The sequence below is a fragment of the Amblyraja radiata genome, chromosome 34 (genome assembly GCF_010909765.2).
Source record: "Amblyraja radiata isolate CabotCenter1 chromosome 34, sAmbRad1.1.pri, whole genome shotgun sequence".
In the NCBI taxonomy this organism is placed as follows: Eukaryota; Metazoa; Chordata; class Chondrichthyes; order Rajiformes; family Rajidae; genus Amblyraja; species Amblyraja radiata.
In genome coordinates this window covers 8707389-8720210 of record NC_045989.1, presented here as the reverse complement: position 1 = coordinate 8720210, position 12822 = coordinate 8707389, and the positions used below count along the sequence as shown (strand labels likewise).

Sequence of the window (12822 nt, the reverse complement as noted above, 5' to 3'; positions counted from 1 at the left end):
CTACACATTCCTTCCACAGATGCTGCCTGATCCTCTGAGTCACTGCAGCACTTTGTTTTTAGTGTAATAAAGTGCTTGTCATAAATGAACAGGCCAGTTTGCAACTTTGGAAATTAATATTAATCAAACTGATACTATTTAATTTTGGTTGATATAAAAATGAGTACTCATCTTAATCGTGCCTGCTTAAAGTTGTCGTGTCTTGCATTTTGCACGAAAGGTACAGGAAAAGCATTGACCCATGTAGTGGCCCACCGAGTCCATGCTGACCAGCGTTCCCCATACACTAAGTTAATTGACTTAGTTAATGTAAATAAATTGTGCAGACCAATTTCCCTCGGGGGATGAATAAAGTTCTATCGTATCGTACCGTGTGTAGGATAGTGCTAATTTGCGGGGATCGCTGGTCGGTGCGGACTCAGTGGGCCGAAGGGCCTGTTTCCGCGCTGTATCTCCAGAATAAACTAAACAAAACCAGCACTAGGGACAATTTACAATCTTTACCGAAGCCAATGAACCTACAAACTTGTACGTCTTTGAAGTGTAGGGGGGAAACTGGAGCACCTGAGGAAAACTCATGCGTTCATGGGGAGACAGTACAAACAATGTACAGACGGCACCTGTAGTCAAGATCGAACCTGCATCTCTGGTGCTGTAAGGCAGCAATTCTATCACTGCGCCACCGTGCCACCCCAAGCGTGTTCTAGAATTTCATGCTGAGAATCCAAGGAGACAATGTAGACAAGACCATTCACCTCAGCAATCCTATCCCTCTCCCCAAATAATCTTCCTTATCACCACCTAAAACCCGAACTATTTTTATGTAAACATACGTCGATAATGGAAATAACAGGCAATACAAGGAACTAGTTTACACAAAACAAACGCCCTGATTTTTAGCGTCATGTTTCACAAAAACAAAAGATATCTTTAAATCTCAGTTAATGATAATAATTAGTTTGTGGACTGCTTTTCCTCTGATTTAGCTTTAGCCGTTTGCACAAGAAGCTCTCCACAGAAAGAGATCCTCCAAGCAGCACATGAATCAATGCCAGTACCAACTGTAGAATACAGTGCCCTCCATAATGTTTGGGACAAAGACCCATCATTTATTTATTTGCCTCTGTACTTCACAATTTGAGATCTGTAATAGAAAAAAAATCACATGAGGTTAAAGTGCACATTGTCAGATTTTATTAAAGGGTATTTTTATACATTTTGGTTTCACCATGTAGAAATTACAGCTGTGTTTATACATAGTCCCCCCATTTCAGGACACCATAATATTTGACACACATGGCTTCACGGGCGTTTGTAATTGCTCACGTGTGTTTAATTGCCGCCTTAATGCAGGTGTAAGAGAGCTCTCAGCACCTAGTCCTTCTTCCAGTCTTTCCATCACCTTTGGAAACTTGTATTGCTGTTTATCAACATGAGGACCAAAGTTGTGCCAATGAAAGTCAAAGAAGCCATTATGAGACTGAGAAACAAGAATAAAACTGTTAGAGACATCAGCTAAACCTTAGGCTTACCAAAATCAACTGTTTGGAACATCATTAAGAAGAAAGAGAGCACTGGTGAGCTTACTAATCGCAAAGTGACTGGCAAGCCAAGGAAGACCTCCACAGCTGATGACAGAAGAATTCTCTCTAAAATAAAGAAAAAAAACCCAAACACCTGTCCGACAGATTAGAAACACTCTTCAGGAGTCGGGTGTGGATTTGTCAATGACCACTGTCCGCAGAAGACTTCATGAACAGAAATACAGAGTCTATACTGCAAGATGCAAACCACTGGTTAGCCGCAAAAATAGGATGGCCCAGTTACAGTTTGCCAAGAAGTACTTAAAAGAGCAACCACAGTTCTGGAAAAAGGACTTGTGGACAGATGATGAAGATTAACTTGTATCAGAGTGATTGCAAGAGCAAAGTATGGAGGAGAGAAGGAACTGCTCAAGATCGAAAACATACCACCTCATCTGTGAAACACAGTGGTGGGGGTGTTATGGCCTGGGCATGTAGAGCTCACGTATCATTGATGATACAACTGCTGATGGTAGTAGCATAATGAATTCTGAAGTGTTTTGACCCAATCTATCTGCTCAAGTTCAAGCAAATGCCTCAAAACTCATTGGCCGGCAGTTCATTCTACAGCAAGACAATGATCTCAAACATACTGCTAAAGCAACAAAGGAGTTTTTCAAAGCTAAAACATGGTTGATTCCTGAGTGGCCATCAATCACCCGATCTGAACCCAATTTTATATGCTGAAGAGAAAACTGAAGGGGACTACCCCCCAAAACAAGCTAAAGATGGCTGCAATACAGGCCTGGCAGATCATCACCAGAGATGACACCCAGCAACTGGTGATGTCCATGAATCGCAGACTTCAAGCAGTCATGGCATGCAAAGGATATGCAACAAAATACAAAACATGATTACTTTCATTTACCTGACATTGCTGTGTCCCAAACATTATGGTGCCCTGAAATGGGGGGGGGACTATGTATAAACACTGCTGTAATTCTACATGGTGAAACCGAAATGTATGAAAATGGCCTTTATTAAAATCTGACAATGTGCACTTTAACCACATGCAATTTTTTTTCTTTTACAAATCTAAAATTGTGGAGCAGAGAGGCAAATAAATAAATGATGGGTCTTTGTCCCAAACATTATGGAGGGCACTGTATGTTCAATGGAGCTGAACAAAGACAAGGGAGTGATTTCTGGACATAGGCAGGATTCAGCCTTCCAGGCAGAGAGGTTGCCTTGAGCAATGTTGTTTTAAAGAAAAAGGCTGAAGAGAGGCGGCAACTGTAGTAATTAATCGGCAGTTGGGTTTCATGGCGATTGTGGAATGGAGTGCAGTGGGTTGAGTGGAGCGCTGCAATAGATACAAGGGGCAGCTTTGTTCAACGTTTCTAAAGGGATGTTCATCACAGCATCCAACAACCCGCTCTCCAATTCTGAACTTACAGAACAGCACAGAAGCATTTCCGGATGAATGCTTAAACAAATACCTACACACTGCACGGTTGCAGGCCCATTTATGTGGGGGCATTTCAATAATTCCACATTACTCATTAGCTAATCTGTACAAAACCAAGCAGATTTGTTGAACAATTGAATGCCTTGTGGGGAAAATACTGATGCAATATTTAAGGTTAATGAACACCAAATGAAGGGAACGGGTTGATTAACTTGCTTGACAATGCACAGAGCTGATGTGGAGGAGAAGGAACTTGGTTTGGACAACAACAAAAAACAGGAGCAACATCACCGCACTTTCTTGCCAATTTCAAATAATTTCTACAGACAAGGTGCAGAGAGACCATATTCAGTCTAGAGGACCCCAACCCATCCTTCTAAAGCCAAGTGGGTGACACTCTGTGCCCTGAGCATCCATTACCTGCTGCTTTAATTCACCACCCCATTCTGACCTGCCTGTCCGTGGCCTCTTGCTAATTTATAATAGGGGCCAATGCTAACTGGGAGAGCAACATCTCCCTTTTCATATGGGCAGGTTGTAGCTTGCTGGACTTAACATTACATTTTAACCAATTCAGATAGCTCGCTAGTTCTTTGTTTTTAATCAAAGCGGGTCATGTTTGTCTGCCATCCCTTCTCTTCCTTTCATTTCTATAGCCTGGCCTCTTGGACATGTCCCAGAAGACCAGACAGTACAACATGAAACAGACTGCACAGTGGTAGCGATAGACGACACAGATCAGGGAACTCCCCTTCGACTGCCATATTATTTTATCACACTCAGTGCCTCCTGACCCACCTTCTCCTCTACCTGGACCAACTTGTTTCTTTCTCTTTGTCTCATATTTTAAAACCGCAACCAATAACAATAACAACTAGCTTGTCAGCCAGCCCAGGGTCTTCACATTGTTATGTGCTGTAAATTTGCTCTGAGCTATTTACCTATGTGCCTCTATCCCACTCCACCCACAGTGATGTCAGTCAATTTACTACAAAAGAAACCTAACCCAACATCATATATAGCGTGCGGAACCGTCATGTCCCAAAGCATAGTCATTTGCTGAAGTTGCTGGATCTTTGAGTATAGAAACACAGCATGGAAACAGGCCCTTTGGCCCAACAGATCCATGCCGACCACAGATCAGCCATTCACACTAGTTCTATGTTATCCCACTTCCTCATTCAATCCCGACACACTAGGAGCAATTTACGGAGGCCATTTAACCCACAAACCTGCACGTCTTTGGGATGTGGGAGGAAAAAAACAGGGAGAACATGCAAACTCCACACTGACAGCATCAGAGGTCAGGATCAAACATTCTGTTAATAATCAAAATACAATCAAAATTCTCAAGCAGTTTTGATTGAGTTGATTAAGGAGGGAATTCACACACTGGTTTTCCTTCACCCTGGTGGGGTAAATCGATATCTTTTAACCAGTTGCGTAGGAAAACAAAAATGCCATTGTTAATTTTACAAAATAATATGTTATGATTCATAAACATTAACTCAAGGAGCACTGAGTTTTTTTTTTGGTTTGCTTGTGCAGGGAACAAAAGCAGTACTGTTAGGAATAAGCAATCAATCACTAACATCTTTGCTGCAAAATCAATTTTCCCTTTTCAGAATGAAAATTAACCCTGCAGAACCATTATAGAAAAGCCTTGTAGTTATTTGATTGCTCTTCAATGCAGAGCTCACCTGGTCATGCATAATTCTGCTGCCCATTTATCAACTTGCACAAAAATTCCCCACTGCCCTCATCAAGTCACTTCCGCCGACCTCATCTACTGCACTTGGTGCTTCCGATGTGGCCTCCTCTACATCGTTAGGACTGAGCACAGACTAGGCGACTCTTTTGCAGCCCACCTGTTCTCAAAAGGTTGTCAAAATTAACAACCAAAATGGGAGCCAGTGCAAATGGAAAATAATCAGTTAAACTTTATTTTCTTAAATCCCAGTGGCCATGGTCCATTAACTCACAAGTAATATTCACTATTTAAAAATACAGCTTGCACAAAGATTGCGACAGGTGGCTTGTCGTCTGTCCAGAAGACCATGACTGCCCTAATACGTGGGCTGTTTGATTAAAGGTGCCCCGTGTAACCTCCTGAAGCCTTCAGTGTGTGGTTGCTAACTTGTTGAAATGAGCTTCCCACGAGGTCACTTGGGTTTCAGTAAAATATGTTGGTATCAGAAAATCAACATCAAATGCTGATGATATGAAGCAATTGCAAACAGCTTTCATAGGTGTTAACCGTACTGTTAAAAGACTATCACCACACTATGTCAACATAGCGTGGCCCTGAATACATTTGTTCATAAGCAGGCAGTTTCTTCAAAAAAATATTCTGCTCAAGTGTTCTTTATTGTGATTTGGAGCACAATCTTAAAGCTGCAATTGATTCAATAGACTGTAGACAATAGGAGTAGGAGTAGACCATTCACTGTGATCATGGCTGATCATCCACAATCAGTACCCCAATTCCTGCCTTCTCCCCATATCCCCTGACTCCGCTATCTTTAAGAGCTCTATCTAACTCTCGCTTGAAAACATCCAAAGAATTGGCCTCCTGAGGCAAAGAATTCCACAGATTTACAACCTTCTGTGTGAAAACGTTTTTCCTCATCTCCGTTCTAAATGGCTTACCCCTTATTCTTAAACTGTGGCCCCTGGTTCTGGACTCCCCCAACATCGGGAAAATGTTTCCTGCCTCTAGCGTGTCCAAACCCTTAATAATCTTATTTTTCAATAATATCCCCACTCATCCTTCTAAATTACAGAGTATACAAGCCCAGCCGCTCCATTCTGTCAACATATGACATTCCCGCCAACCCGGGAATTAACCTTGTGAACCTACGCTGCACTCCCTCAACAGCAAGAATGTCCTTCCTCAAATTTGGAGACCAAAACTGCACACAATACTCCAGGTGTGGTCGCACTAGGGCCCTGTACAACTGCAGAAGGACCTCTTTGCTCCTATACTCAACTCCTCTTGTTATGAAGGCCAACATGCCATTCGCTTTCTTCGTTGCCTGCTCTACCTGCATGCTTACTTTCAGTGTTTGATGAACAAGGACCCCCAGATCTCGTTCATGTCATTAACTGGCTTTTCTTTTCAAAAAAAAATAATTTACAAATACATTCATTCAGATTGTCAAAAAATTGTCAAATTAATAATAGAAAATATCAGGTGTGTTTTTCCTAACCTGGACTGTGCCTTAAGAAAATTATCTGGACTGCCAAAAACTGCAGTGAAGTCCAAGCTTATTGATGGTAAGAATTCTGTTTCGGAGCAATTGGCCAGAATGCTGAGGAATGCCCTTGGTCTGAAGAAGGGTTCCACACAAATATCGCCTGTCCATTCCCTCCACAGTTGCTGTCTGACCCACTGAGTTCCACTGTAGCCCTTTGTTTTGGCCAGAATACTAACGTGATGCTGATATTCCAAACACTGCATCGGTATCAATGAAAAACAAGTTTTGAACTACTTATAATTGGATTGCATTTCATATCATAACAGAGTGCTGGAAATATTCCACAAGTCTAGCCGCATCTCCAACAGTTTATGTTTTGGCTTTTATTTGCATTTTCATAAACTAGTCTCCATGCCTTCATAAACTCCTTGATCTTGCGCTGCTCCAATGTTGCGCAGAGACTCTCGGACTGATTAACTTGCCAATCCTGTTTGGAACAATAACGCTGGCAGGATTCCAAGCATCAGAGGCTGTGCAGTGGATACAGGGTTCACTCAGGAGATTTGCAAGGCTACATTCCCACGTTATATACGACTTGGTTGTTGGGAAAAGTTGGAATACAGAGATCAATTTCAAAATTTCCCAATGGCACTAAAGGAGGTCAGCCGAACAGTGAGGGTTGTATCAATCACATATAGGCAGTCGAGCAGAATGGGAGATATGGAAATGGATTTAAAGTTGGAAATAGAAATATATTTGCAGAGTTAAGAATACAAGAAATGCAAGAACACAAGAGTGTGTTAGCGAGCATCTCAGCCAGCCCTGCCATTGAGGACCATGCTCCAGGCCACTACCCCTCTTCTGTACCAGTTCCACACAGCCCTTAGTTCCTCTGTAGAACACATGCCACAATGACATTTTTGTGCCAAACTTGATAGCAAGTTAAACAGATCTCATCTGCCTGTACGTGGTACATACACCGTTAATTCCCTGCACTTCCATGTACCTATCTAACAGCCTCTTAAACTATCATATTTGCCTTCTCCACCACCACTCCACGGGTAAAAGACCTGCCCCACACATCTCCATTAAACTTTCCACTTCTCACCTTATAGCTATGCCCTCAAGTGTTGGCCATTTCCACCCTATATTTAAAAAATATCTACATACAATCTCTTTAAATACTTCCAGTGATCCAGCCTTCAGATCCATCTAGGACAGCGAATTCCAGAGATTCACTATCCTCTAAATGGAAATCCTTGTGCCCCTCAGTTTTTAAATATCTGCTTCTTTACATCTCCTTGCTTGAGACTCTCCCATTAATGGAATGGTCACAACCATGGCATAAGCCTTTAGATATCAAGGGCCAAGCCAAGAAGATGGATTTGGGGAGCAGGATGGCACAGACCTTCACTAATGGTGCAGCAGTTGTGGGGATGAATGGCCGTTGTTTTTATACATGTGTAGATCACTGAATCGTGCCGAGACCTTACCTTGCAGGTTGATGTCTGGCCCCAGGACATTCCAATTGGAAGGCAGCACCAAATGTTGCACCTTTAAGGTCAGATCTTTATCGAGCAGAGTCACGTCGGCAGAGGACATGCGGAAGTTGTCCATGATCCTGATGGCGTTGAGTGCCTCTTGGGAGCCAGCACTGCTCACCAGGAAGCGTGCCATATCGTAGGTGGGATCTTGCACGTACTGGAAATTCTCTTCCGCCACCACAGAAACAGGAACCCCTTCCTTCGAGGCGTACAGCAAAACTTTCACCATCTCACAACAGTTGTGTGCTGTGGAGAAGAAAGAAAAACACACATTATTGGCTACGAAGTTCAGCCTGGTTGCATTGAATCTAACTTAGTCATAGTCATACAGTATGGAAACAGGCCCATCTTGCCCACATCGACCACTAGTCCCGTCTACACTAGTCCCACATGGCTGCGTTTGGCCCATATTCTTCTAAACCTATCCAATCCATGTACCTGTCTAAATGTTTCTTAAACATTGCGATAGTACCTGTCTCAACTACCTCCTCCGGCACCTCCTTGCATACACCCACCACCCTTTGTGTAAAAGAATTACCCCTCAGTTTTCTATTAAACCTTTTCCCACTCACCTTAAACCTATGTCCTCTGGTTCTGGGCAAAAGACTGTGCACTGACCCAATCTAATCCTCTCATGATCTTGTAAATATCTATAAGATCACCCTCATCATCTTGCGCTTCTCGCCCGCTCAACCTCTGCCTATAGCTCAGGCTGTCAGGTCCCGGCAACATCCTCGTAAAGTCAATGTTCACGCTCTGGAAATCAGGAATCATTGCATCATCTGTGACTAAAATTTCATTCCCAGGATCTTATTAGTCCATTGGTCATTTCTTTCCATTTTTCAACCCTTTCATGAGTGCCAGAATTTAGAACCAGTAGATCCAAGTGAAGCGTTTATCCTTTACTTTCTATCCTTTCATTCCTAACAATATTAATAGACCTCAGTGCTTCACCAACACAGCTAAAGCAACATCATGACAAGAGAATCAACCAGGAAACATTCTGTGTTTGTCCTCATTGGCTATCTTCAGCATCGTTGATGAGGCTGTTACTTCACACTTGAAGAGATTGACACTGATGGTGCACAGTTCCATAGAACTGGGTTTGATCCTGACCTCGAGTTGTTTGCAAAATTCTCCCTTGACTGTATTGGCATCCACCTCGTGCTCTAGTTTCCTTCCACCTCCTAAAGACGTGTTGGTTAATAGGTTGTGTAAGAAAGAACTGCAGATGCTGGTTTAAATCGAAGGTGGACACAAAATGCTGGAGTAACTCAGTGGATGAGGCAACCTCTCTGGAGAAGGGGAATGGGCGACGTCTCGGGTCGAGACCCTTCTTCAGTCTGAAGAAGGGTCTTAAGAAGGAGCCAAAACGTCGCCCATTCTTTCTCTCCAGAGATGCTGCCTCACCCGCTGTGTTACTCCAGCATTTTGTGTCTACCTTGGTTAATAGGTTCCTGTACATAAGATGGACAGCAGGAGAATAGATTACTGGGAAATGAATAGGAAGGACCAGCGGGCTGCGTGGCCAGAAGGAAGGACTGGTGTGCCGTGGCCTGTAGAGGGAGCTGCTGAGTTGGCCCCCAGTGACCAGCGAACCCAGGGGATCAGCGACGGCGGATGCAAGAACAAGGTCCGATGAGGGAGTGAAGCGAGGTCTTGTCTTCCCCGCCCTCAAAGTCGGCTGCAGCTGAAGATGGCCGGGCGAGGAGCGGGACGACAGTTCGCTGGATGATCCGGACGGAGGTGACGGCTGGAGGCCTTGCAGCAGCCTGGGGATCGCCTGGATCGGACGCTGCTCCTAGAAACAGAGCGAGCGGACCGGACTGGACTTTGCAAATGGCGCCTAAACCTGGCAACTCATGCATGCAGTCACAGTAGACCATTTCTATACACTTTGTACTAATCAGGGGCTGTACTTAGGTTAGGTATGGTAATACTTTACCAAAATGTATGCAAGGGAAGAACTTCACTGTACGTGTGATAAAAAAGAATCACTGAAGAGGATGGGGTTGCTGAAAGCTGGCATATGTTTCATGAGCTGAATGGCTTCTCATTACGCCTTGAGAAATCAGAGAAGTGTCCACCAACATTAAGTGGAGCTAGATTCCCAGATGATGGAACAGGATTAAGCAGCTTGGCACCTCAAGCCATCCCAGCATTCAACAACATTATAGCTGACAGCAATTCCAAGACAGCAATTCCTTTGCCAGTTCTCTGGCACACAATTCCCTAATCTTTCCAAAAAAATTATGTGCATCTTTAAATGTCCCCAAATGATCTTGCCTCCACAAACCTCCATATTCACCACTCTCTGCAAGAAGTTCCTAAGCCCCTCAGTGTTACTGACCTGACTCTCGTAAAGTCAGTGTTACATGACTGACCTGACTCTCGTAAATTTGTCCCGAATTGAGATTTCCACACAAATATAACACAATCCTTAAGGGTGGCACAACAGTTGAGTTGGTGCCTTATAGCGCGAGAGACCCGGGTTCGATGCTGACTGTATGGAGTTTGTGCATTCTCCCCGTGACCAAGTGGGTTTTCCCCGCACACTTCAAAAGACGTACAGGTTTTTAGGTTAATTGGTTTTGGTAAATTATCCCTAGCGTTCCTAGGGGAAAATATTTAATAGGAATCTGAGGGATAACTTTCTCACACAAAGGGTGGTGGATGAATGGAACGAGCTGCCAGAAGAGGTAGTTGAGGCAGGGACTATCCCAACATTCAAGAAGCAGTTAGACAGGTACATGGATAGGACAGGTTTGGAGGGACATGGACCAAATCCTGGCAGGTGGGACTAATGCAGCTGGGACATGTTGGCCAGTGTGAGCAAGTTGGGCCGAAGGGCCTGTTTCCACACTGTATCAAGTCAAGCCAAGTCAAGAGAGTTTATTGTCATGTGTCCCAGATAGGACAATGAAATTCTTACTTTGCTTCAGCACAACAGAATATAGTAGGCATGACTACAGATCACTCTAGGAGTCTAGTGTATAGGATAGTGCTGGTGCATGGGTATCGCTAGTCAGCGCTCCCTTGGTGGGCCGAAGGGCCTGTTTCCACTCTGTATCTCTAAACTAAATGCTAAACCTTGACATCTACCCCATTGTGTCCTCAACAGGTCTTCTATGTTTTAATTAGATCTCACGTCTACTAATGGCAACAGGTTTTCCAACTCAAAATAAATAAATTAAACATGTGTTTTTTTCCTTACAGCAACAGATGGCCGCAAGGTCGTCAGACAGACCTGAAAATGGTTTCCAATGCAGGTTGAATAACACCAGAACACGACCGGATGCAATGTCGAAGTCCGTGATATCAGCCTGATCGTTCCAGAATTATTTTTAACTTTTGTTTTCAAAAACTGCTTTTAAATTATCAAGCTTTGGGCAGGATTTGGATTTGTGCTCATGGAATCAATAGTTATAAGTTCAGTATCATAAACACCATCATAGCCAGTCCAGGCAAACCAACATAATCTGACAACAGTCTGAAGAAGGGTCTCGAGCCGAAACGCCACCCATTCTTTCTCTTGATAGACGCTGCCTGTCCCGCTGAGTGACTCCAGCATATCTTTGGTTTAAACCAGCATCTGCAGTTCCTTCTTGCACACAACATAATAATAAGGTGCTTTTGACCAATTAGTATCTTTTGGATATTTTACTGTTACCACACCCGGATTTAATTTATTAGCTCATATGAAGAATACTTTAAAAATATGTGAACGTGGAAATAAATGTTGTTTAAAGTTGCGTTTAAATCCTTCTCCTCTCACCATAAATCTATGCCCTCTAATTTTAAACTCCCCAACCTTGGAGAAAGACAGTGACCTTGCCTATACCCCTCATGATTTTATAGACTTCTATATGTTCAGTCCCCAATCTCCTAGGCAACAATGAATACAGGCCCAGCCTCTCCTTGTAGCCCAAACCCTCATGTCGCAGTAACAGCCTTGTGAATCCTTTCCTACCCGTACTAGTTAAATACCTTTTATACTACATCTGAACTGCACCAAATATGGGCTCACCAACGACTTACATGATGTCCCAATTGCTGTACTCAACCAAAAAGCAACCAAAAACACAATCTTCATCACCTTCCACATGCAACATCACTGTTCTGGAACCATGGATACTGCGCCCTCATTCTCGCTGTTCCGCAACATTCACCAAGGCCCTACTAACTGTACAACTACAGGGAGGAAAGCGGATATCAGGACGAAAATGGCCACAGAGCAGCTCACGACAGGTACGTACATGAGGTCCGGGTGCTGATTGCTGATCAGCTTCTTCCATCGCCAGAGCCGGGAGTGTGAAGATTTTTACGTTTGCATTGTAGGCCCACTGATGGTAGGGAATAGTTGACTGACACAATACCTACAATCCCAGGAATACTGACACCTTGCTGAACTATAAGGCCAAAGAGATCAACTTCATCCAAAATGTGATCAACTGGGAAGACTCATCCACTTGCTACTGGTCGGGCTGAGAGGGGCATTTACCGAGACTGCAAACCCAATGGTTGCCTATTTAGAACATAGAACACCACAGGAACAGACCATTCGGCCCATAATGTGTCGAACATGATGCAAAGATAAACTAATCTCCTCTGCCTGCACGTGATCCAGATCCCTCCATTCCCTGCATATCCATGTGGCCACCTAAAAGCCATTTGTACACCACTATCATATCTGCCTCCACCACCACCCCTGGCAGCATGTACCAAGCACCCATCACTCTCTGCTATACAAAACTTGCCCTGCACATTTACATTCAACTGTGCCCCTCTTACCTAAAGCTACAGTATGTCGTCTAGTCTTTAACATTTCTACATGGGACATTGATTGTCTACTCAATCTATGCCTCTCATAATTTAGTACAATGTTCTACCAGAAGCCATGCACGATATCAGCACGGACTCAATGGGCTGAATGGCCTGTTTCCGCGCTGTATCTCTAAAGTCTTAAAAGGTCAATGAACCAACCGTTCGACAACTTCAGCACGTGGGAGGAAAGCAAAGTACCTTTGGAGCGGGACGCGGCAGAAACTCAAGGGGTCACAGGAGGAACATGCAAACTCTACATAGACAGA

At 43.6% G+C, this 12822-nt stretch overlaps 1 protein-coding gene across 8 annotated transcripts in view; it reads right to left on the bottom strand.

The window, feature by feature from the left end:
* akap13 (A-kinase anchoring protein 13) overlaps positions 1–12822 on the bottom strand; it is a 394804-nt gene that overhangs the window by 244405 nt on the left and 137577 nt on the right. For all 8 annotated transcript variants that reach the window (XM_033050598.1, XM_033050601.1, XM_033050602.1 and 5 more), the window contains one exon: positions 7682–7978. In XM_033050598.1, coding sequence (XP_032906489.1) covers positions 7682–7978 — 297 coding nt within the window. The remainder of the gene's footprint in view (positions 1–7681; positions 7979–12822) is intronic.